The sequence below is a fragment of the Cryptomeria japonica genome, chromosome 6, assembly GCF_030272615.1.
Source record: "Cryptomeria japonica chromosome 6, Sugi_1.0, whole genome shotgun sequence".
NCBI lineage: Eukaryota > Viridiplantae > Streptophyta > Pinopsida > Cupressales > Cupressaceae > Cryptomeria > Cryptomeria japonica.
Window position 1 is genome coordinate 288,389,568 of NC_081410.1, and position 26,170 is coordinate 288,415,737.

The 26,170-nt window shown below is 37.7% G+C and overlaps 1 protein-coding gene across 12 annotated transcripts in view; it reads left to right on the forward strand.

Annotated features, from left to right (window-relative positions):
• The first annotated feature begins 4,234 nt into the window (after positions 1 to 4,234).
• LOC131031824 (DNA mismatch repair protein MSH5) overlaps positions 4,235 to 26,170 on the forward strand; it is a 230,384-nt gene continuing 208,448 nt past the window's right edge. For 5 of the 12 annotated variants that reach the window (XR_009103290.2, XR_009103321.2, XM_057962805.2 and 2 more), the window contains exons 1-3: positions 4,238 to 4,557; positions 23,925 to 23,956; positions 25,800 to 25,894. Coding sequence is in view for 9 of the 12 variants with exons in the window: in XM_057962805.2 (XP_057818788.2) it covers positions 4,507 to 4,557; positions 23,925 to 23,956; positions 25,800 to 25,894 (178 nt within the window). In the remaining 3 variants the exon portion in view is untranslated. Of the gene's footprint in view, positions 4,558 to 23,924; positions 23,957 to 25,799; positions 25,895 to 26,170 lie in introns of all 12 variants that reach the window. The other 7 variants (XM_057962807.2, XM_057962810.2, XR_009103316.2 and 4 more) reach the window with 4 other exon arrangements.

Consider the following 26,170-nt stretch of genomic DNA (forward strand, 5'->3'; position numbering starts at 1 on the left):
TAAAGCCTTTAATGGTTATTGAAGACTTTGAGGGTTTGAGAAGTGACTTCCCTTTGCTTAGGGATGTGGCAATATTTAGGAGATGGATTAGGCTAAATTGGAAGTGATTAGAAGAATCTCGAAGGGGTTTAGGAGGCAAGTGGGGGATGTGGGAAAATGCAAGTGGATAGAGGAGAATTTTAATTAAAATAAATTACTTTATTTCAATAAAAAAGGAAGCAACTTGTATAAATACAAGTGGGGGATTTTTAAATAAATTTAGATTTATTTAAATGCAAAAGAGATTTTAATTAAATGTATATTTAATTAAAAAAGGAGAAAAGGGAATTAATTAAATAAAGTAATTTATTTAATTAAAGGTTATGAAAGGCTTAGGTGAACTTAATTAAATAAATTGAGTAATTTATTTAATCAAATAGATGAATGTGAATAATTTAATTAAATAGAAGAATGAGGTTAAAATGAATATTAAATATTCACTTATGAAAATGGTCAGATTTATATGTCTACATCACTATCCCAAAGATAGGCGACGTAACCAACCTCTTCCACTTATGCAGTGGGACTAAGAAATAACAAAACTTTGTTGTTAGTACTACTAATCAACATTACAAATTATATAGAATGAAGATCAACAACTGCAATAATAATAGATAATAACTCCCCAACCAACTTAGACTACTCACACAAAAAATATCTTCTAACGCACAATTGTGAAATTTTGAAAATCAATAACACGCATAGAAAACATGTAGACCAACAAGCTACGGACACCCCAAAATGCTCATAAATTCTCCAAATCATCTCCAAATTGCACAAAAATTGAAGCAAATGAGAGATATAGCATTGACAACACAAATAGAACCTCAAACCTGCACTGCGAACACCACAAATAATTTGCGCACAACTTGAGGCAACCAAGGAAAGGGGACGACCTTGCAGGGAAGTTCGACTTGCTACATAAAATCCAAATCAACGTTTCAAGATCCACAAAATGGTGAACTTTATTGCCCAAGGAATAGGAAGAGATGGAACCGATACCCAGAACCACACATCAAGCACACAGGGAGCCACAAGCAAAAAACATCTTCAACACACACGAACCAACAACATAAAAAAGACTCAGAAAACACTCCACACTTTTGAAAATGAAACACAGATTTGCATCTTTGTCCTTCAATCTACTCTTGTAAATGAAGAGAGGTCTCAAGCTCGATTATTTGCTATCTCTCAAGCAAGAAATCTAGCAAATGCTAGGAGGTATGCATTCCCCGAAGCTTAATGTAAATTTTGACAACACTTTGTTATATTTTCTTTCATGGATGCCAAATGAGAGGCCAAGTTCTTGTATTTATAGACATTGAGATTCAAATTCATCTTCAAATGGTGCCCAAATTATAAAAATCTCATTTGAATTTCATTTCGAGTCACCACATGACTTTGGCATCCCCTTGCCTAGGCACAAGTTCGTACTTTTCCAAGGTGAACACTTTTGCACATAGAAAAACATTAAAACATGAAATATTCCTCTTCCTTTTTAATGCCAATTGACTTAGGAAAATAAAAAGTATTTTAAGTGAAGGTATTTTCCTTAAGTCGATCCACACCCACAATTAAATATTAAAATTTAATATAAAGTATTAATATTTACAAATTCACTTGTAAATCAATTACTGATAAGGCCAAATCAAACCATGAATTGTGGCGCTACAAACCATCAAACTGAACTGTGTCGGGGTTCAATACTGAACTGCTAAAAATGGAACTGCCAAAAATGACACTTACTAAAAATAGTAAGTCCAAAATTCTCTTCGGAACATAATGCATGTCATACCTCCTCAAAGTAGGAAACCCTAATTTATGCTTCCAGTTAGCCTACAAGTATTTGAAATAGGCTAATGCTCCACTGAAATTATCCTCACTGAGAAGGGGACATTACATGATTTCAAAGTGCCAAAATTTGTGGGATACAATAAAATCTCAATTTGGAATATAGGGATTGAAATAGGTAAAGGGCATGAAGGGATCATAGTTCTAGTAAGAGAAACGTGGGATGAAGTAGTAAAAGTAGAGAAATAAGATCTAAATAAGTAATGTATATGTATGAAAATAGTAGAAAATGAGGTTACTATTAGGGTGGTGGCATGTTACTTTGATCCAAAAAGCTCACGAATCCATAAAAAGAGAAATCTAGATAGTGAAGACACACATGCGACATTGAAAAAGACATTATTGATTTTAGTACTTTAGGAGAAATAGTTTTATTAGGTGACTTTAATGCATGGACAACCAATAAGTAGTCAACTCATTTGGGTAAAGAAGAAGGGGAGGACAACAACCCTCTATGGTTAGAGGAGAATGAAGACCAACTTTTGGGAAAGCCTTCACAAGATGGAAATATGAATGTCTCACATTTTGGTATGGAGTTGTTGGGTTTATGTAGCTTATATGATATAGTATAAAAAATTGGCCAAGGTACAGAGTTATTACCTACAAAACTTACAACGGGCAAAGTGTGGTGGATTATGTAGTTTGTTCTCAATGGTCTCTTCCTAGGTTGATAGAGTTCACTATTGGGGGCTATCTTATTGAAATGAAATGAAATCATTTATCTCTCCTTGTTAAGTTTTTCATCCATACAAACACCCAATAGGAAGGGCAAAACATGCACAAGCATAGAAAAGTGCACTTGCAAGGTAAAATCCTTGTGAATTGTGAAAATCAAAAGCTTTTTGTTGCATCTCTTGATCAACACCTTCAAATACATATCATGTAAGGAAAATGATGAAGAGACGAACTACACTTGCAACAACATGTTGATCCCAATAATTCACAAGATACTAAAGGTGCAAAAGATCTCAATCTAAGAAGGGGGTCTTAAACTCTTTTCTAGCCAACTCTTGGTTTGACAAAGAGTACAAGGCAACAAGAAGATTTTTCAAAGTTAATGAATCAAACAAGGAAAACAAAATAAAATATGTGAATTTGATAAAATTGGAAAAAGAAAACTATGTGATAACTAGAAGGAAAGAGTTAACATCTTCGGGTAAGCACAACCCCAAAGGCTTTTAGAGGGAGCTTTAACAAAATAGAAAACAAATAGAGAACAACATCACAGATGCATGTTGGTTAGACTATGTGAAGCTCCTTTATGAGTGGGTGCATGATAAGAACAAACCTCCTATAATTAATGATTCAAAAGAACTCTTCTCGAAAGATGTCAAGCAAGGAAAATAAAGTTATGGGATTGGAAAACCAAGGAAAACCTCTTCAATTTGTTGGTTACACTAGTTGTTCTTTACAGTTGTGAGATTTGTGGGAGTAGCACGTCAAACCACAAATGGAGGCAATTAGAAAGAATCCAAAAGCATCTAACCATTAGTAGTCTCAAAGTCAACTCAATAGTTCCTTATGAGATTCTCTTAGCGGAAACAAGATTGTTTCTAATGGAGTCCTCAACAATAGTTCGTTTGCTAAGTTATTTAAAACTATTTAAAAACATGGATAAGCAATGCTTACCCAAAATGGTTGTTGAGGTGGAATTAAAATGGAGAAGGAAGACTTGGATGAAGTATAACAACAAGTGGATCAACAAGTGGGACATTGATTTGAAAGATTGCCCCAGTAATAATGAAGAGATAAAAAAATCTATGTTTAAAAATTTTTAGAATTGCCATGTGGACAAACTAGTTGGCTGAAAAAAAAAAATTATATCAAAGAGTTAATCCCTTGGGGGAGCACAATGAAAAAGACTACCTAAGGACAACAATTAAGGGATTCTAGTTACACAAATCAAAATTAGATCCCACCATGTTAGATGTGAAATAGGTAGATGGACAATCCCTAAGGAGGAGTGAGATGAAAGAACTTGTCTTTTCTGTAACAAAGGGGTGGTGGAAATTGAGTGGTGCTTCATCTTTGAGTGAGCAACATATGAGGATATTCATACACAATATGAAAACAAGTTGAAGGTAAGCAGTTTAAATGAGTTATTTGAGAAGACAAGACTTCACAAAATTGCAAGCTTCTTAATCAAGATCCATAATAAAAAGATCGACAATAATTTAAAGAAAAAAAATGTTAACTGATGGTCTATAGAGAGCACTAAAACTCACTCATTCACAAGCAAACAGTTAAAAAGCCAAGAGCCACAGCCATAAAACATTGTCAAAATCTTTTCGATGTAAACAGCAAAAGATCTTTGATCAAAATACATACGGTTTTGTTAAGCCATAAATAAAACAGTTAAGAGTTGAGGACTTTACCTCTTAATGAAACGGCATTTTCCCGCCCTCAAGACTTTGGCCCCCTTGGTTTGCGTTTCCTTGTACAAGTGTTCATCGTAGTTCATGGGAAGAAACAATAATAGAATAGAAGAAGAAGAAGAAGAAGAAGAAGACGTGAAACCTTCTAACATTAGTGAGCAGCTTAACAAACGTGCTTTCTGAGCTCGGTGAGATTCGAACTGGGGACCAGCGACTAGTTTAATATCGTAGCCATTGGAAAATGGAAGCTACAGGGGAGTTTGCTGAAGCTGAAGCTGAATTTGAATCTCAGGTCATCTAAAATAACTTTTACATATATATACCTATATGATCGCTTCACTTTGCTCTCCCTTTCGTATTAATTGCAAGCAGCTTCTTGGAATTAAGAGATACGGTATGCCTTTGATAATATTCACATTGAAAATAAATTCTACTTCTGTATTGGGGAGCAAATTTAGTTAATTATTTCCTAGCAGTATTTACAGATGCACAGTTAATTACCGAGATACATGAATTTTTTCTTAATACGATCTAGAGTGCTTATCACACACAATTTGTGCATAAATATGGTGGAAAAATAACGAGTTTGTAAAATTTCACTGAGAAACATGTCGGAGAAGAATAGTTTGTGAAGTATCATTCTCTGTTAAGGTTTATTTGAAAGAAGAGTGTGCAAAGGAATCTAATAGAGTATATCTTAATGAAGATTGCAACAATAATCTGTTTATGCATAGATATAATTGAGAAAACTCGTTTACGTTGGAGTATGCGAATTAGAAATTGCAAGCGCAATCCTTTACACTTACATCCCAGATACTAGTTACAAACAATATCACATCAAGTGTGAGCCTATCCGGTTATTTGGGATTTAATTCCTGATTGCAGATCAAATAATGGGCAATATTGTGTTGGAGAAATGAACTACACCTGAATTGTAACAAAGATCCTAATAAAATCGCTTTATTATAAGGACGGTTTATTAGCTCAATGCTTACATAAAAGTCCTAAATCTCAACTATAAAAAATAACATGCTGATGTTTTACATTCAATTTGTTGCCGTCAGTTAAACATTTTATGCAACAAAACTCAATTATACTCCAGCAACTGTTTTCATTGAGCCGGAACCAAAGCCTATTTCCATTTAGGTCAAAGTGTTTTTTTAGGCTTATGTCATCAAATTTCGTAGCTAATGTATCAAGAATTTCAAAAATCAATGGCGCCTATATTTTATAGAAGCCATAAACGAGTTTTCATCGTGGTCAAACTTGGGTGGTTAGACAGCATGGGCATTTTAGAGGGTTGAGAAAAGTCTAGATAAGCCAAGCGTGCTGGATAATATATCTATGTCAAAGCTCTCAAAAGGGCTAGAAGTGACATGGTTGACTATTATATAGCGCTAGAAAAAGGATGAGACAACTCTAAAATAATATTGCATCTCGAAGATAGTAACGCAACTTATGTTGGAGCCAGACAGGTTATAGCATACTCTGTCGCAGGCTTTGATATTTGGAGTTTGATCAGCCAGTGCAGATACGTGATTACTTGATATATAAGCTGGTCCAAGTTAGAAATGACGATTCAACAGCTCTTTAGGAGGACTCTTGAAATAGTGAGAAGTTTCCATTGAGCTGGGCAGTGGTCAGTACAGTTTGAGACCAAGAGGTTCCTCTGTGGGGGTGAAAGGTTTGTAATTACTATTTAGGACTGAGGGCCCCAGTGGGAAAAAAGGTAAGATGGGGCGGGGGACAAGAAGAGTAGCATAACTAAGGGAAGATCAAGCTGCATTACTGCAAGAGCATGTAAGAATGAATAACCGTAGCAGATGGTCCAGGCAAGTGTAGGTGGCCCGGGACCCTTCGAGGGATTACAACGCCAAACCTAGGTATGTCTGGCTTAAAGGTAGCCAATCAAATGATACGTGAATAGCAAGCGGAGTTGGTGCAATTGTGGAATTACAAAAGCAAACTCTTTTGCATGGGCGGCGGTCCGGTAGAAGATTCCCACTCTTGATAAACTTTAGCATAAGTGCTGGCTCATTCCCTCAATCCGTTGTCCATGCAGAATGAATGAATTGAAAACCGAGCATTCTTCTTTTGCGTGGGTGGCGGTCCAGTAGAAGAATCTCACTCTTGAGAAACCTTAGCATAGTCGCTGGTTCATTCCTTCAATCTGTTGTCTATGCAGAAAGCATGAGCAGAAAACAGAGCATCTGTTTTCGTATTCTCTTGGTATAAGAGGTATGGAGCTCGATAAAATGAAAAGATTTCGTTTTCATAGGCTTGTCCAGTCTCCTTGGAAGTGGACTTCTCTTCTTGGTCAGTGTCCTTGGAAATGACCTCTCTATCGGTCAATGTGACAGTTTAAATGACTGTCCAGAACAACTTTGGTTGGAGGATCTAGCTCTAGTGATTGGCATTGACGGAAGAAAGAAATAACATATAGAGTAGATATTGTTAAGTATCAAGTGCAGATTGAAAGCATAAAACACCAGTAACAATAAATACAACACAGAAATAATACACAAATGTAGCGAATTATGTGATTCACCAATAATTGGTTACATCCATGGGAAAAGTGGGCACAGGTTTCTTTCTATTATTTGCAGCAGCAAATATACAAGTTCTAATCAATTATAAAATGTTTCAGTCCCCAATTATATGCTGAACTCTTCAGGGCCGATGAAGAGTCCAAAACAGGGGAGACAAAATAAAAGAATATGGAAATCGAATAGTTGTGACAGTTGGACTTTGCAACCAAACAATCTCCCACTTGAAGTCAAATTCATGCTGCAAATAGCTAAGTTCGTAGACACCACCTGCTTTTCTGGGCTTAATGTCACACATTTATCAAACTGAGCGAAGTTTTGTAGAACTCTATCTTCTTTTTTGCAATAGCTTTTGTAGAACTCTAGCTTCTTTTTTGCAATAGCTTTCATACAGGATTGAGGCCAGTGTGAATCTTCTTCAATTTCAGTTTACCTTCTTTAAGTTCACTTTTGATAAGATGATATTGAAGCTATATGTGCTTCATTTGTTAATGAAAGGTTGGATTTTTCACCAAATGAATTTCACTTTTGATGTCACTATACAAAGTGAAATCTTCTTGTTTACTTCTCAATTCCGCTAATAGTTGTTGCAACCACAACATCTCCTTAGCTCCTTAGAGAGTGCAATATATTCAGCTTTTGTAGTGGAGAGGGCCACCAACTTCTGCAATCTAGGAATTTGGGTGATCATTGCCTTTGCAAAAGTGAACACATACCCAGTGGTTGAACATCTTTTATCTAGGACACTGTTGACGTGTATTTTATACACAATCATACACAGAATAAAATACCAATAGGCATCTTATCCTCTCTTGAGAAAATAGTCTCTAACTGCTGAAGATTCGCGTAAAGGATCAGTTAGGTAGACTCCAAGGTTCTTTTAGTAGGGTCTCTACGTGTGGACAAGCTTCCAGCGGTATGATGTGATTTGCTGTTTCCTTCAAGGGGTCTTACGCATTCCGAAAGTTCAAGATTTTACTAAACTAAAAAAACTTTTCAAAAATAACAAAAGAGTAGGGTTTGAAAGAGGTCTAATCTAGTCTAACCTTATGAATGACTTAGTATGGACAAGACTTGGCAAGATTCAACCAACTTCAATTTTGCCATAAGATAACAACTCAATTGAAATTGATGCGATCTTCTAAGGTAACAAAATGATATCCAATGCATCAAAGATCAAAGACACTACCACGAAGGTACGTATCCAAGATACAATAATGATTGAAGATTGAGGGGTTCAAAGTATTCTCTAGTCGACCACGCAAGGCGTTCCTACAATCAGCAAGAAGCTAGTGGTTTGGATTACGAATCCTACCAAAGATCAAGTCTCACACAATGTCCTTCAAATTAACACACTACTTTGATTGAGCATGATTCAAGTAAATTGAACAACCATGAAGATAACCAAGAAAGTTGCAACAAAACACCATAACTTCAATATTTTATTGATTTCCAAGTCATCATATACAACAATTGCTTGAATTCCTCTCTTCAAAACTCAATCTTGCTACAAAATAAAATTGCTTCTAGCTCTAATCTCTCTTCTCTATTACATCAACTATTGACTATTACACTATTACCAAATGAAATGAAAAAAGGGGGTATAAATAGCATCCCCAATTACAATGAAAGGTCCAGATCGAAAGTAGATCAACGGTCAAGATCATGACACCTAAACCCTAATTAGGGTTTGTTACAAATGGCCTCCTTTTTACTGAACAATATTAAATACATAGCCAAATATTAAATTTGGCACAAAAACCTAGGAGACATAAACCAATGACAAATAAGATGCCATGTCATCTATAACAACCTTTCATCTAGAATCTTATTCCCTTTCCAATGTTCTTTTTGGGCATATGCAATGAATCTTGTCACGATTCCTTCGATTTCTGCAATTGGAATCTCGGGAAGATTCTTCATACTCTCTTCTAAGTGGATGACCTGATCGAATGCATCTAGAAGAGCTGCGTCCCAAGTAGATTCAAGTTCCTTTGTTCTTTCAATCAGGAGCATGGTGGCAAACATCTGATCATATTGCTCATCTGTAACATTAGCGTCCTTGCAAAAGATGATCTTGATTCTATCCTCTAATTCCTGCATATCCACATCTGTCTCGACCTCGATCCTTCTGCCAAGAATGGTACGAAGTACCTCAAATACTTTGTCCTGGATCGGATTGATCACCTCCTCAACTTGGCCACATCTAACACTGATGTCCTCGAAGAAAACACTCTTCATATGGAGCAAGGTTGACCACTGAAACAAACTGTGAGATTCCCCATCCAAGATCTTCTCTTGTGCTAAGACCTTCCTTGATGTGTGTCTAATAACTTTCAAGACAGGAATGATAACATCCTTGGTATGGGCGAATGCAGCTACTGTTATCATCAAATTGTGGATCATCTCAAGAACCTGGATAGCTTGATGAATAATCTTCATCATCCTTGTTACAAACTCTATAGCCACTGTATGAGATCTATCCATCCAATTACTTGTACGTTGGACCATGTTCCTGAATCTTTCTGCTTCATTGATTGATTGAAGTGGAAGTGCTTGCACTGGTGATCTAGCTGGATCCTGACGTCCCAAAGGTTCATTGATGTGACTGAAATATGTCCTCCATGCAACGACCTCTCTCTCAAGCTTTCTATTCTTCTCCATTTCTTCTCTAAGCTTGTCTTTCAATGCCTCAAATGAATCGGTGGCATCATCTAGTGTCTGCTCTGCTGTGGATGGTCCTAACTCAAAAGTCTGTATATCATATTCTTCTGCTAGGATCTCACCTTCATATTTGTCTACTGCACATGTAGCTATCTGCAGTTTTCTGGATCCAGTCTCATCTCGAATCATCTTGGACATCTTGGTAGCCTTTCTCTTCTCTGTTACTTCGTGTGAACGTCCAACAAGGCTCTCTAAATCAATTGCATTGTCCTCGTCCTCTACTACGATCACCTTGGTTAATCTTTCCTTCAACCAATCTGGGATAATCGATCTTGTTTCTTGAACTTGAATCTCTTTATGCACTATTTCTTCCTGTCTGGGAGGAGATGTTATTTCATTGTCTTCTTTATCTTCATCTAACTCATAGTCCTGGAGAGATCCATCTGGTGACCCTTGTTGTGCTTGTCCTTCCTCCTGCCTATCGTTCTGTACCATCGATTCCATGGATTCTTCCACTTGAATTGTTCTCTTCTCAGGTCTAGAAGAAGTACCGGATGATCGATCTCTGTTAGCCTCTTGTTTCTTCTTGGAAGATTCTCTCTTTCCAGGTCTCTCTTTCCTCTTCGAACCTCTTGAATGGAGATTGCCCTCACTGGCACATCGAAGGTCTCCTTCACCTGAATTTCTAGGATTAGGATTGCCTTCACTCACACTAGCTCCACCTTCGGCAGGTTTCTCTTCCAAAGTGAAAGACATAGCTATGCCTTGTTCTCTCAACTTCTGATGCTGAATGTCAACCCATCTGCGAGTACAAGACAAGACTGGTGCCATCAAAGTATCTAAATCCACGACCTCGGGCTCATTCCAATCTAACCTTATTGTTTTGCTTTCTCGATCATAGGAAGACTGGATATGTCTGCCACTGTCCTGAGCTTGGTCGGCCACTCTGTAAATCCTGCATTTCCTGATGAAATCCAAAGGCAATCTAGAATGCATTTTTCGTTTCACTTCAAGATCATCTAAGAGATTCATCATAAAATCTTCAATCTGATACTCATGTCTAAACTTCTTGCCGACTGTCTCCTCTAAATGTCCATGTGGATCAAAGCTTTCTCTCAAAGCAAAAGATGAAAAAGAATACAAGGCTAACTCCTTCTCTGCGTCATCCATAGCTAAAGCATTAGGACATACCTCAACTGAATTACCCAAAATGATAGGTACTGGAACTCCATTCTGATGTCTGTGTCTGAATGCCTTCACATATGCTGCCAACTGTCTTGTTACTTCAAGTAACACAATTCTGTCTGTCGGATATCTCGGCAACATGTATGGAGGTAAAGGACATCCGTGCACTCTAATATAAGTGAACTTGGGAAACTGAATGAACCAAGCACCGTACCTCTTTATGAATTCCTGGGCATCCTGAGATAATCTGTTGTGAATTCCACCTTGCAACGTCCTGGTGATGTTCATCGTGAAAGTATCATTAACCAACTTGTAGTTGCTCCCTGGCGGATGATGCAAGTAGGCATAGGAATCACAAGCTCTGACCTCGCCGGGTCCTCTTCCAATCACTCCTCTGTGAGGTAGTCCTGCGTATTCAACACTCCTGATCAAGGCATAGATGACGTAAGAACTCATGTGGAAGGACTTAGTAGCCTTGAGTCTTCTCAACTGTACGTCCAAGCAATGGCTAATCATCCTAGCCCAATGTATGGTACCTTTCCCTTGAACAATCACCTGGATGAAGTAAAACATCCACTTCTCAAAATAGAAGGCATGAGGGGCTCCTGTAACTCGGTTGAGCATGGTAATTAAATCTCTGTACTCCTCCTGGAAATCAATCCTGTGCGGTGTGTTCGGGACCTTGCTCAGACGGGGACGGCTCTTAAGTAGCCAGTTCTTATTGATAATGCTTAGACAAGCATCTGGATCATCTTCGTACATTGATCTGGCTCCTTCTATGCTCTTGTATATCATGTCCCTGTGCTCTGGAAGATGGAAAGCTTCACTTATAGCTTCCTCTGAAAGGTACGCCAAAGTGTTTCCCTCTTTGGACACGATCGTTCTGGACTGTGGATCATAGTGACGAGCACACTCGATCATCAACTCGCGGCACTGAATAGCTGGAGGAAAGCCGGCCGCCTTAATGATACCACTCTCGATTATTCTCCGGGCGACAGGTGATGGCTTGCCAATGTAAGGGACCTCTCGAAACTTCTTCGTGCTAAAGTTACCCAAGTTTGTATCTCCAATGTTGCTCCACTTCGACACGATCTTGGTCTCCACTTCTTCGGTCTTCTGATCCTCTTTCATGAGAGCGGAATGGCTGGTGGATGCTCCCGCCTTCGGGGTTGCCATACCTACACAATATTTCATAATGAGAAACTAAATTTTGCAATGAAGAACATAGATTAGAGAGTATTTTAGGAAACTTCATGATAAGTCTTTGAGTTATCATTTCCTAAAATAAAACGATTGAGCTAGGAATTCAAAATTCAAAATTTAAAATATGACGATCAACAAATAAAACAATAAAACCAAATAGCCATACCTCAACAGAGAGCTAACTCTAGAATGCAAAAAGAACAAAATCGCCTAGGCAAAATTGACGAAAGATGGTCTTCTACGTGATCTCTTCTTCAAAATATCAATTCCGCCACCTTTTGATATGTCCTTGATGTGATCTCTAATGTCTTAGCAAATTCGCTCAAATAGATCTTCAAGTTCGCACAAATGAATCTCCAAATTTCGCACCACCTTGAATGATATTAGCGCCACCTTTGGATGTCAATTCGCACTTTCCTTTGATTGATAGTTCGCACCACCTTGCTTGGAATGAAAACTCGCACTTGAATGGTAAAATGACAATGTAAAAATGATGGTTTTCACCTCCCTTTATAAGCGCTTCTCACCATTCACCCTAAGGCCGACTTTTGTGAAATAAAGCAATTTTTAAACGATTTTTAATTAAATAATGAAGGCCGACCTCCATATTTAAGCGCTCCCTTTGATTTTTAATAAATTGATTAATTAATTAATTAGATGCCTTTATAACCATTATCGCCCTGGTCCCTTGGAGAGGGACAGGAGCGATCTTCATGTTTTCACGTTGATCTTGCATCTTCGAACTCCAATTTTCATCATAAGGCAAATAATAACATCGCTTGTTCATTCCATGCTCGTCCCACTTGCTTTTCACAAGACATTTTGATATTTAAAGGATCATCGCCCTTGTCCCTTGGAGAGGGACAGGAGCGATCCTTGTCTTTCTCCATTTTAAGCTCAAATTGGTAATATTAACGTCTATCTTCCTTTGTATCACCTTCCAAATGATGTTTAAAACCTTGTGCAACCTTATTTCAACGTGATCTTTAAAGGATATCATGTGTTTTGGCAAATATCGCCCTGGTCCCTTGGAGAGGGACAGGAGCGATCTCCATGTCCTGGCTCAAATTTGTAAACATTTGATCTTCGTTCTTCGTTCATTGTCTTCCAAAGGTCGTTTTTTACTTCGCCACTCCTTACATTGTCTTGATTTCGAAGGAGCATGAGTGTTTTTTGTAAAAATTGCTTTGGTCCTTGTCCAAAGGACAGGAGCGATATGAGTTCCTTAGCTTGATTGATAACATTTTGACGTTCAAAACTCTTGCATATCATCTTCAAAAGATGCCTTGAACCTTTTACAACCTTGTGAAGTCTTGACCTTACGTGATTTTTGCATGAATTAGCCAATACATTCAATATCGCTCTGGTCCCTTCCCAAGGGACAGGAGCGAACTTCAACATTTTGAGCTCGTCTTTGCCTTGTTTAACTTGCAATTGTCTTCAACGCGTGAAATAAAGTCTTTTGATCCTCCTTGATTGCTTGATGCTTCATAAACTTTCAAGATTTATGCCTTTATGCAACTTTCGCTCTGGTCCCTTGGAGAGGGACAGGAGCGAACTAGGAGTCTTTAGTGTAAATCTTTCAATGTCGATGACCTTTGATGCTTTGCTCTTGACGAAGATGCCTTAAGACGTCCTTGCCACCTCGTTTCTTGTCTTGGAGTGCCTTGAATTTGGAGGAACGACAGTATAGCCATTATATCGCCCTGGTCCCTTGGAGAGGGACAGGAGCGATTCTAGCTCTGTAGGCCTCATTTCACTTCGTCATCTTCAAAACTTGTATTCAACGGATTCGCAATGTTCCATTCCATTCATCCATGCCTTGGGATCCACTCAAAATGGGCAAGAAAATCATCTACAACAAAAATCGCTCTGGTCCCTTCCTGAGGGACAGGAGCGAACTTAAGCATTTAGGGTCCTTGCTGACGTTTCAAAATCTTCAATTTATCTTCAATGAGTTCATTTCACATCCTTCCTTGCCTTCAAACATAAACTTGACTTGATCTTTGCCTGAATCTCGCCTTATGAAGAATATCGCTCTGGTCCCTTGGAGAGGGACAGGAGCGATTTTGGCATTCTGGACCATTCTCCTTCACGACGGCATCTCAAGTTATATTCATCTGATAAAACATCTTCCCTTGGACATCTTCAAATTGTTAGGTCATTAAAATCCTGCAAGGACAAAGCAATATTCGATTTGTAGCTCCGGTCCTTCACTGAGGGACAGGAGCGATTTTGCTCCTACAGGCCAAAATAACATGATTTTATACATTTTATCACTTCACAAGGCGAAAACAAATCATTCCCCATGCCCGGGATCAAAAAATCAAAAAACTCAAAATTTGGTCAAAATTGGTCAATTGGTCAAAATTCACATTTCATCTTCAACACTTAGACAAATTTAAGCTCTGCATTCAACATTCCAATTGAAAATAGACCATTCTGGCGAAAACATTGCATTCAAAATTTGCATTCAACGAAAGGAAGCTCAAAAGCTCTCAAAACTGACTGGATTCTGGCTTGAAAAGACGTTAATTAAAACCCTAAGGGTTGACCCTAAATCCAGACAACTGACTGACTAACAAAATCCTAAAAGCGAAGCGAAAAGCGAGCGAAAAACGAGCAAAAAGAGGGGGTCCCCATTTGCAATGGGGCGATGTGTGAAATGGTCACAACAGACACCAACCTCAAAAGTCAATGTGATGTGCCCTTCAAGTATCTTAAAATCCATTTTCCAGCTTGCTAATGAATTTTCCTTGGATTACTCATATTCTTGTTGACCACTCTCATTGCATGAGCAATATTGGGTCTTGTACAAAACATTGGTAAAATAAGGCTCCCAAGAGTAAAGGAGTAAGGCACTCTGTGTAATGTCCCCATTTTTTGCCTTCCTAAGCATCAATTATTTTGAGAGGTTAGCCTATTATCAGTGGTCCCTGTAGGCTAATATGGTGATTAGGGGGTCCTTAGAGGGTCATTCAGGGTTCTTCAACTGATACTTTGGTGTCTTTTCCAGTGTTCTCCAGCTCAATTTATCAGTTGGCTCATGGATTGCCTTCTAGAGGTCTGTAAGGCTCCGTTTGTACATACTATTTTAGTACGTCTCTTGAGCAATTGGTCCCATACTATTTATAGTAAGTCATTTGGACAGTTGGAGGGTACCATGACTATTACTGGGTAGTTGGTAGAATTAATTAAATGTTCCAATTTTGGCATTTATTGGAGTTAATGATTAATATTAATTAAATTAATGACTTTATATTAAGGGGATATAAGGAGTATTAATTGCATAAGTTATTTTAATATTTATAAAGTCATTTAATAAGCCAACTTTGGGAAATTTAAGGACATATCAAAAGTTAATAAATTAAATGATTAAAAAGGCCAGGAGGTGCTTGGGTTTTTGGAGAAATATAAAAGGCTCATTTGAGAGCTTCATTATTCATTCTTGTTTGTAAAATTGATGAAGTTTTATGGAGAGAAAGGGTTTGTTGTTGAAGGTTCAAGCTTATTGAGGATGAATTCCCTTAGTGAAGATAGTGTTTGTAGGTGTGAGAGCTTACCCAAGAGCACTCAGTTGATAATCTCATTCAGAGATTATACCAGGGCATAATTGTCTCAGGTTTCTAGAGTCATTCAGGGGTTTACAGAGTTTTTTGAAGGCAGATTGAAGAATTTATTGCAGGTTGGAGGGATTCATACCTAGCTGCCCCTCATCATTTTCTACCTATTATCTTTTAGGAGGCATTTAGAATGTTAGTGTTGGGGTTTGTCATAGAGTGTTGGGAATTGTGCCATTTCTAGATTTTCAGAATTGGGGTTTGACAGTATTGCTGCTGATAAGGATTAATTATCAAATTGACAATTGTTATTTGCCAATCATTCTTTGCTAAGAAAGGCGTTTCACCTGGTATGCTTGTTAATTTTAATTATTGGAAAAAGAATTGTGGATTTTGTGTGTTAAATACTTATTGAGTATTTAAAGTTATTTCAATTTATTCTCAAGCATTTATGTTCAATATTAATACCTCAAAAACACAAAAAAATCAGAAATTAGAAAAAACAAAAAAAGAGACAAAAATCAGAAAATTAAACTTCCACATAGGGATGGGATATTTCACTTTGTCCATGTACAATTTTTCTTCATGTGTTTTAGGACACATGTTGGAGGATAATTTGAAATGATCGACTAGGTTTGTACTAACTACCTTAGCATTCTTCATATTAAAGTTTTAAACCTATTCAACACCTTTTCAATATATATCTTCTCTGACTATTTTATTTCCTTCCTTTTCTTATCTATTGTGTTGTGCACACACTCCCTGTCTCCAACAGGGATCCCCTCTCCTTCTTCCCGCTTTGCTAGCATGAGAGAGAGAGAGAGAGAGAGAGAGAGAGAGAGAGAGAGAGAGAGAGAGGTGTATAGAGAATCAGGTTGAAGTCCAAGGCATGAGAAGAACAAGGCAAATGAGGAATCAAGGGAGAAAAGGATCATTCAAGGATCAACTTGATCCAAGGAGGGATAAAGAGCAAAGTCAAAATACCCCAAAATGTAGGCCAGCCTAGACTTTGAATCAAATTTTGGAGTTTTCCCCTAAACTTGGTGTTTGCATTCAAAGTTGGAATAAGGCCTTATTCCAAAAATCCTTCCCAACACCGAAATTCTGCCCAATCCCCTCCAAACGTGGTGCTGAGACAGAAAATAGGATTAGCCCTTTAATCCTAAAACCTTTCCTATCACCGAGTTTTAGACCAAATCCACTTCAAGATGGTGGTAGCATGAGAAATAGGATGTCTTCCTTTCACCGAATTTCTGCCCAGGACACCTGCGAACTCAGTATTATCAGTCAAATTTGGATTAGCCCTTTAATCCTAAAACCTTTCCTAAGACCGAGTTTCAACACGAATTTCTTCCCTTGGCTTGAAGTTCGGTGGTATCAGTCAAAGCAGTAAGAAACCTTATTCCATAAAGCCTTCCTTATATCGAGTTTCAAACCGAGATTAAGGTTTCTTCTCCAAAGTTCAGTACCTACATTGAAAGTGGGAATAAGCATTATTCCCAAAAGTGTTCCCAAGACTGAACGTCTGATCAAGTTTTGCACAAACATCTCCAAATTCTGTATGGGCATATAGAATTGAAATTCGACCTTATTCCCAAGAGCTCTCCTAGCATCGAATTTCGAGTAGATATTTCCAATCTCACTCCTAGAGCTAAGTTTACAACGTGACATAGGGAAAGTTCCCAATTCCCAAATCATGTCCTAGTGTCGAACTTTGGTCTAAGTATCCAAATTCCAAACTAGGTCCGAGTTTTTGAGTTTCCAATCTGATTCCGCATACCAAGTAGCCAAGCTTTCCAAGGTCAAAGATTTCCTTAGAGTCTTTGAGGGCCCTAATCTGCCTATTATGATTTGTGACAAGAGTTTTTGATCAAGGGAAGAAGATGTTGGAATGCTAACCCTAAAAACCTTTAAGATGCTTTATGGTAATATAAAGGTTACTTGTCTTTGCAGATCAAACGCCACAAGGATCCAGGGCAAGGTGACCACCAATAGAGCCAAAGGATAGAGAATCCAACACACCAATTGAAGATATGATCATGATAAAGCCAAAGGATCACCAAAGACAAGGTACTAGGATGAAACATCACTACTACAGTGCAAAAAGCCAAGTGATGTTGTTTCTAGAACTTTGGAAGACCGTGTCAGACTACAAAAGTGCTACAAGAAACATTCAGAAAGAGAGAAAGAATAGTGTTGGGTGAAAATCAGCCGACTGGTTCTCCATTTTGTTGAGCAGTTCCCTCAGCCTTCTATTATATGCTCGCACACTTTCACTTTTTCCTTGCTTGGTATTGTAAATCTCCGCCACAATTTCATTGTCATCCCTTAGGAGTTTGAACTCCTCTTGGAAAGCCTTCTTCAGATTGTTCCAGGACGTTTTATACTGGGCATCCAGGTCTGTATACCAATCAATTGCTATTCCTCGCAGAGTGGCTGGAAATGCCTTCAACCAGTAATCCCATTTGTCCTAGCCATTTGCTTCCCAAATGGTCACGCATGTCTTACAATGTCGTACGGGATCCTTCGACCCATCGCCCATGAATTTCAGAAGCTTTTGTTTCTCCGAGGTGTGTGCCATTGTTTTTGTCTGGAGGGTTTTATGTAGTGCTTGGAAGTTACTATATGCCCGAAAGATATTATGTGTATGGAAGGTACCATACGCTCTTGACCTGGTTGGACCCATGTGCGCAGGGCTTTGGTCACCCTCGCTCCTATAGTCCCTCCTTCTCGGGGTTTTTGGATCTCACCCTCCTATTTTGGTTTCCTCTGACAAGGACAAATTCCTGATGCTTGATAATGTTGCTTCAAAAATATTGGCAACCACTTCGTGTAGGTCCCGTACCGCCTCCTCTCCTTGTTCAGAATATTCTATCGGGTTGCTCTGCGACTCGGCTCCAGAGTCTTCTTCACTTGACGTCGAGTGTGGGGCCTGGTCGGCGAGATCTTCCTCCGCTACGTCTGGAAGTGGCAGGTTCCTGGCGACCTCCGCCAACTCCTTCCACGTACACGGCCTTTGTCTCTCCCAACTACGACTCCGACTCACACTCCAACTTTTGCTACGTTTCTCAGGGCTCTTCGAGTCAACAACCTCCCTTAGCCGTCGTCTCCGTTCGACCTGTTCTTTTATACAAAGAGATCTTCGTACAATTCCCTCGTCTACTCCTTCGGTGGCAGTGGTACGTTTGTCTTTGTTTGGCCGTAGGGGCATTAAGTGCTAGAGGTACGACGTCGGCTTGTCTCCCTCTCCTCTTCCTCCCTACGGTTGTGCTCTTTGTACCTTTGGAGTACTTGTTGCCGACGGAGTTCCCGTGCAGTTTCCTCCCTTCGGTCTTGAAGTGCAATCAGATTTCTGGCGAGTAACCTTGGAATACTTCCGAGCAGGTCAAAGACAAGAGTGCTAACGGTGAGTTCACCACGCACCGTGCCTTCAGAAATGGCTCTCTCTTGAGCCTCCCTCTGTATGTACTGCGTGACCGACATGTCCCACAACTCTACCAAGTTTGCCGTCAACTGATCCTCTCGTGCCTCTTCTGCGGTACTTTCTTCGTGTGTGTCGCTGTCCACGACAATTAATTGCTGGTTGAATGGCCGGCCCATTAATTCCTTCCGCCTGCTGTCATAGTTATTTCCAGGTTTGTTCAGGCAACGATGCCAAAATGTTTAGTCCTTAATGTAAGGTTGGTAAACTCACGGATAAAACAAGGATTTTCCACACGTACCAACTATTCATGTAACAGAACATTCATATATCAAAGCATAAGTAACAACAACAAACATCTATACCAGAAGAACGATATCTTTATTGAATTCTTAAGAATATGTCAGTACAATACCATCCTTGCCGAGGTTCCATCTGAACCATACAGAGACTCGACGGTTGGCCAAGTTGCCAACCGTCACTAACTACCAACTACCCCAAGGGAACCTCTCGGCGACTCAAACATAAACATAAACATAAACATAAACATAAACATAAACATAAACACCCGTCCCAATTACAACTAACATGCGTTATTGACCCCTAACAAATAGAAATTGATTATTAAATAATAAATCTTATATCTATAAGATGCATGTGCAAAAGGTTGGTTTCACATATGTAAAAGTTTTTATGTTCAACAAAAGCATGCACACAAGCTTGCTTGCACATGTACTTTACAAATTTTGGGAACATTGTAAGGTGATTTCATTCTTAAAATTAGCTTGTTGGTTTTTGATGTGCTAAACTTGTTTTATAGTCGGGTTTATCTCGAACTTCCTTATATGATCAATGATTTTCAATAGAATTCCCTTGCATGGCATACCTATGGAATCTCTTACCTCATCGCCTAATGTGAAACTTGTATCCTCAACACGCATCAGTTGAATGCCTGGGTTTATGATCCCATGTTGCCTTTTCTTTACCATGATTTCTTGAAATTGTGATGCATGTATTTGTTCATTAAATTGGATAATGCAAGTGGATGAGTAGAATTAGATTTAGAGATTGTTTGGAATGTTGGTTGTGTATTAGGGATGAGATAGGTCATGATCAAATCCATCACCTACAACTCCATGATCAATTCAGTGCAGACTAAATCCATCCCTGTGTATATAGAAAACTGAATCAGAAATTTGCAAGCTATTCTCAAATAGTATGGGTCCATTTGAGATCTCCTGTAGTTGACTGCGTAACCAAATGGATAAAATGAACTGAAGCAACATTTGGTACATGGATTGGCTTGCTATTGGGCATGTTGTGATGTCATCTTCACATTACTGTTCACATTGTGCATTGTGCTATTTGATTCATCAAATGGTTGGGTAGCTCTCATTGTGATTTGTTCTCAATTTTTGAATTTTCAAAAAATAGATAATTCCTACAAATTTTCACTCAAAACTCATAGTTTTCTTCTCTAAGGCATGCTTTACGAGGTTCAAAACTCATATTTGATAATGTCCAATCATCAGTGGGTGTGTTTGTCATTGTTGTCCAAGTTTTGGTTGGTTTTTGCCTTCATTTTCCTAGCTTTCTGTGCAATTTCGGGTTTCAAGTCAATTACTGCAAGTAGGAACTTTTTGACCTCACTGCAAGTAGGAACTTTTTGAAGTCACTTCAAGTAGGAACTTTTTGACCTCACTGCAAGTAGGAACTTTTTGAAGTCACTGCAAGTAGAAACTTTTTGACCTCACTGCTTGTAGGAACTTTTTGATCTCACTGCAAGTAGGAACTTTTTGACCTCATTGCAAGTAGGAAATTTTTGAAGTCACTGCAAGTAGGAACTTTTTGACCTCACTGCATTTCACTGCAAGTAGGAAATTTTTGAAGTCACTGCAAGTAGGAACTTTTTGACCTCACTGCATTTCACTGCAAGTAGGAACTTTTTGAAGTCATTGCAAGTAGGAACTTTTTGACCTAACTACAAGTAGGAACTTTTTGCTCACAGTACAAGTTAACTTTACTTGCGATCGAGTCTTTAGGACCCGACTGCGACTAAGGTCCCTTTAGTTGAGCATTCTTGTCAAAGACAAGTCGGGTTTTATGTCCAACATTGCAAGTGTGAAGGTATACGTTTTCCTTGCAAATTAATTTACTTGCAATCGGGTCTCTAGAACCCGATTGCAAGTTCCTTTCCACCATTGCATTATACTTGCAATCAGGTCTTCAAGACCCGATTGGAAGCATATTATCCCATCGCCTTTCCTATGCATTGCAAGCTTAATTTCTTTCACTTGTAGTCGGGCCTCAGAACCCCGTTTGCAATTGACTTGGCCAAGTTTGCTATTTGCTATTCTCTTGCACTTGCAATTGGGGTTTCAAGACCCAATTGCAAGACACCCATTTCTTGAGCGTTGCATTACATGTACACTTGCAGTTGGGTCCTAGAGACCCGATTGCAAGTTTGTTTCTCTCACTATCCTTGCAAGTATTTTTACTTGCAATGGGGTCTTAAGACCCGATTGCAAGCTTATCCTTACCACATGTTTGCAATCACTACACTTGCAATTTGAAGACCTGATTGCAAGCTTATACCAATCATGCAAAAAGCTTACTTGCATTCGGGTCTCCAAGACCCGATTGCAAGTGTAAGTTTCAGCCTTTTTTCCGTAACTTGCATTCTTCCATTTCCGAATTCCAAGTTCGTTGCAATCCACTTGCACTCGCATTCCACCTTGTCTTCACATGCTCTCATTCCCACGTCTTTCCTTTGCAAGATCAATACTTGTAGTCGGGTCCTAGAGACCTAATTGCAAGGGGTTTCAATGAATGAACAAACAATAAGCAAAAGCCAGTGCTGTCATATTTTGATGGCAGAAATGATGTCAAATGAGAAGAGTATGTTGTCATATGCACAAAGAGGATCAAAATAGCATGAACCATGAAGCAGAGAACAATAGCTAAGTCAAGAGGTCAATGCCATGATAAGAGAGAACATGACAAATGAAGGAGTAATGCAACAGAGGAATGCATTATAGCAGCACTATGTGGAAAAAAACAGTGATTTTCACTATCATAGTGGCCAACAAAGAATGTTAATTATCTTCAAGTTCAGTGGTTGATCTTCATAAGGTCGCTGTTATTACCATTTATGGACAAATGGTGCAGGTTGTCGCTCCTGAATAAATACCTTCACTGATTTCAAATACTTCAAGTGCCAGCATCTTGTAGTAGCATGAAGACCTCTTAGATAGAGGATGATGTAAAGAAAGTCGTGTCTCGGACACTTAGATTAGTATCAATTAAGCATTTGTAATTTCCTTTCGACAAATTACATGTAATGTCAAAAATTGTAATTGCAAGTAGTCACCTTACTTGCATTCTTGTAACTTGTAATTGCATGTAAACAAATTACAAGTTGGTTAGCAATAGGATTGTAATTTGAACAAGTCATAGTTAGTTAGTTAGCTGTGGAAAAAGTCTCAGTTAATTAGACTTCTCCCACATTTTTCTCTCAGCCCCTCTCCTATATATATAGGAGGGTGCTCTATGTATTTTTCATCTTTTCAGCAAGCAAGAAAACTCTGCAGAATTTTGCAATTATGGAGACTTTGAGCTTTATACTTGTAAACTATTTTGCTCAAGTGATATCGAAACAATGTTGAGTTTCAGACTTTGTGTTGAATCCATACTTGTATATCTATTGTGTTCTTGTGTCATAGAGGTGCATTTCTTTGTATTTGCTTGAGAATATAGTAAAGTTGTTGAAAGAGCTTCAATCTGATTTCTTGCAGACTTTGTTCTGCAAATATTGGAGATTGAATTAATACAGTTTAGTATTAAGAGTTGAGAAGAGTTGCAAGACTTTGTGCTTGTGGTTGTTCCCATTTGAAGTGGTTCGAAGGTACATCATACTTGCAGACTTTGTGCTGCCATATATTGTATATTGTTCTTGTTTTAACTTTTATCATTCTGAAAACGGTAGATAGGATAGTGGGAACTCAAGACTTTGTGCTTAGTTGCTGTTTTCTTGTCCCAGGGGAAGTGACGGAAGACATTGTGTTTTCACAAAAACTTCACTTCCTTTTGTTTTAAGCATTCTTGTTATTTCTCTAAGCCGCTGTGTATATTTTCAAAACCACTATTTCTTTTCTAGGAAGAGGAAAGAATATTGTCTTTTCTGAAAAAAGAGAAAAGGATGTCGTCCCACCCAAATCTGATTAATGTTTAGTTAGTAAAAGTATAAAAGAGGGATCCTTCCCTTAAATTAGGAGAGTTTTATACTCACACACTATGGTTGAAACCACAATTTTGCACATCTTTCCAGGTATACAAAATTTTCAACCAACATGATTGTCCCTGGTGTTCCATCTATCACTTAATGTAAATTGCTTTATATGAGTACAATTGAAGTTCCATTTATCTTGTTTATTTCACCATTGCTTTGTTGATGGTAATGCTATAGTTAGCAATCTTTATCATGGTTTAGGGAACCTCCACTAATGTGCAATGAATATGGTCGGAATCGTTTTATTTATATATTTTTAAAAGTATAAAACGTGGCCAACACTGGAAGTTTTAGGACACTGGCTAAATGACTTGGTTAGTTTAGAATATTGATTAACTACCTATTTAATTCCCCTGAAATTCAGCTTGAACATAAATGATGTATATATTGCTGTAGAACTGATGTCACTGATATTACAATGGTGCCATTCCCTTCTCGGGTCTATCTTTGTTCGGATCATACTCTTCATCTTGTATTTCTCTTTAAACAATTGGCATAGTCTGGACTCTGGACATTAAATTTCTTTAGTTTTCTACAATAGCAGTCCTTTTTGCTGAGATCATGTTAGGGAACCAGAATAATCAAAGTGGCTACTAACTATATGGTCACATGTATAACTTAACATGCTAAATGAACAAAAGAGAAACGCTTCAGAATTTTTTATGCTTTATTATGTACCTTATTTACATGATACAAAAAGATTATGTAGAGTGACTCAGGGAATTGAGTATGCAAGTATTGGACTTATCACAATTTCACTTAACTTATTATTTTTTTCCTATAATTTTGCAGGTATACATGGCATGCATTTTGCAAAACCACAGGTAAATATCTAAATATACTTCTCATCTTCTTCTTTCTTATATGATTTCTATGATATTATTACTTTTCCAGATGCAAGGCTATTAGCATTTTCATGATTCTTTGTAGTGTAATAAGAAATAAAAATTGCCGACATTGAATGATAGAAATTTAGTAAATGGCATGTGGCATCAAAGTAAAGGGAACTTATAAACCTCAAATAATTTGCACATGTCATAAGGGATTCTTTTAGAGTCCAAGTTCAAATAAGGTATAATGAACCGTACAAAAATTCAAGCAACCTGGCTGTCTTCCCTATACTTGGATACATACATTTTGGAGAGAAGAAAAACGTAAACCTATTTCTATATACACATGCAATATCCAGATTCCATAGGATAGATGTCTAATCAGCTTGCAGTGGATAGATGCCTGCATATGGAATTCCATAGATCTTTTGATAGGATATATGATCCTCGGGACTAGTTTCTTGTCACCTTCAGGTTCTACATAGATCCTTAGTATCCAACAATGAAGATTTGTTACTCTAGTTTTCCACCTAGACCAAGAAGATCTAGGAGCTCACCCGAGATGCAACAATTCCCAAGGAGGCTACCCTTGCTATATATGTTAGTAGACAAAGAATAAGATACTGGGAAAGAAAGGTGTAGATATGCCAAGAATCCAACCGGACTACTCTAAGCATGCAAGAAACCAATTAGTGTAATGTCCCCTTCTTAGTAGGAGGTAATCGGTGGTCCATTAGCCTATTCTGGAAACCCGTAGGCTGACTGGAGTGAGGAATCAGGGTTTTCTATTTTCTAGTTGGATTAGATTTAGAGATTGTTTGGAATGACAACACATTCTTTTAAGGCCTATATACATATTTCACTTCCAACATTATAACAGTTTCAGAGCAAGAGTTTCTATCTAAGGCTTTATTGGACCTTCTTCTGTGCATCATCTATCACCTTTGTTGCTTCAAATTCTTTTCTTGCTGTCCAAGTGGCATCTCTTGTTGTTCACCTCCAATTGTGCCTTCATCTCCCCTTTTTTTCTTCACTTATATGATGTCTAGATTCAAGCTCGGATGTTGGCATACACTATCCTGTTATACTTAAGCTGAAACTTAATTGTGTTACATGAAAGTCCTTTTTTGTTGGTAAATTAGTCATCTGTATTTCAAAGTCGAGGTTGGAGATAGTCATTTCTAGTTGAGTCATAGGTTATTGTGTTAGTAATTCAAATTTTCAAATGTTTATAAATCGTTGTCAATTTTAATTTTTGAATATTAATTTTTTTGATGAACAATAATTATTGATAAGTAATTGATATCTTAAAATTTAAATAATTATCAAAAAATTAAAAAAAATATTCAAGTTAAAAATTAAAATTTATTATATTATTTTTAGATGCTGTATTTTATCTTTATTCAACATTATTCAGAGCTCCCTCTTTTAGGTGTTGCATCAACTACTGTAAAATCTATGGCTACTCCAAGCTTCCTAGCTCATCTTTTAAAAAAAAACTAAAGAAGAGCAATTTCACTATATGGTTCTTAGGAAGGGTGAAAGGGTTACACACAAGCAATAAAAAAACTCCATGCCTAAGATTTTCCTCCACAATTCCATTTAGCCATACCCATAAAATTAAATCTTTAATAAATCGGAATCTAAATTTTTCAAGTTTCCCAAGCAAGTTTACAAAATATACCTGATGGAGTATCAAATTATTCTTTTCTCAAGAACATTAATCTGGGAGCTAAATTGTATTCAGAAACTGAAAATTTTCTGGATTAATGAATTAATATCATTTTGATACACTACCATTTGTGTTGATTTCTTTCTATTGGTGAATTACATACAGGATTGGGATTTCATATTATGATGCAAATGATCACAGACTTTATGTCTTAGAAGCTTGGGAAGATGAATGTGGAGACTTCCCTGTTATAGACCTTGGTATATCTTTCAACAGCATAACAAATTTTACTTAATTTTGGACCTTTTATCTAGAGTTATGTTGTGACTTATGAGTTTCATTCTTCTCCATTGGATTTTCATTTTTTTAATCACATCTTTTCTTATTTATCAATTCTTAATCAGAAAAAAGTAAATCCCTTGACTAAAACCTTCTCAAGTATCTTCTGATTTTCATCATAGTAAATTCAAATCAACTTGATTCCAATTGTATTATTGAGTATAGAATGGAGGCTTATTTAAATATTGGGAACTGAC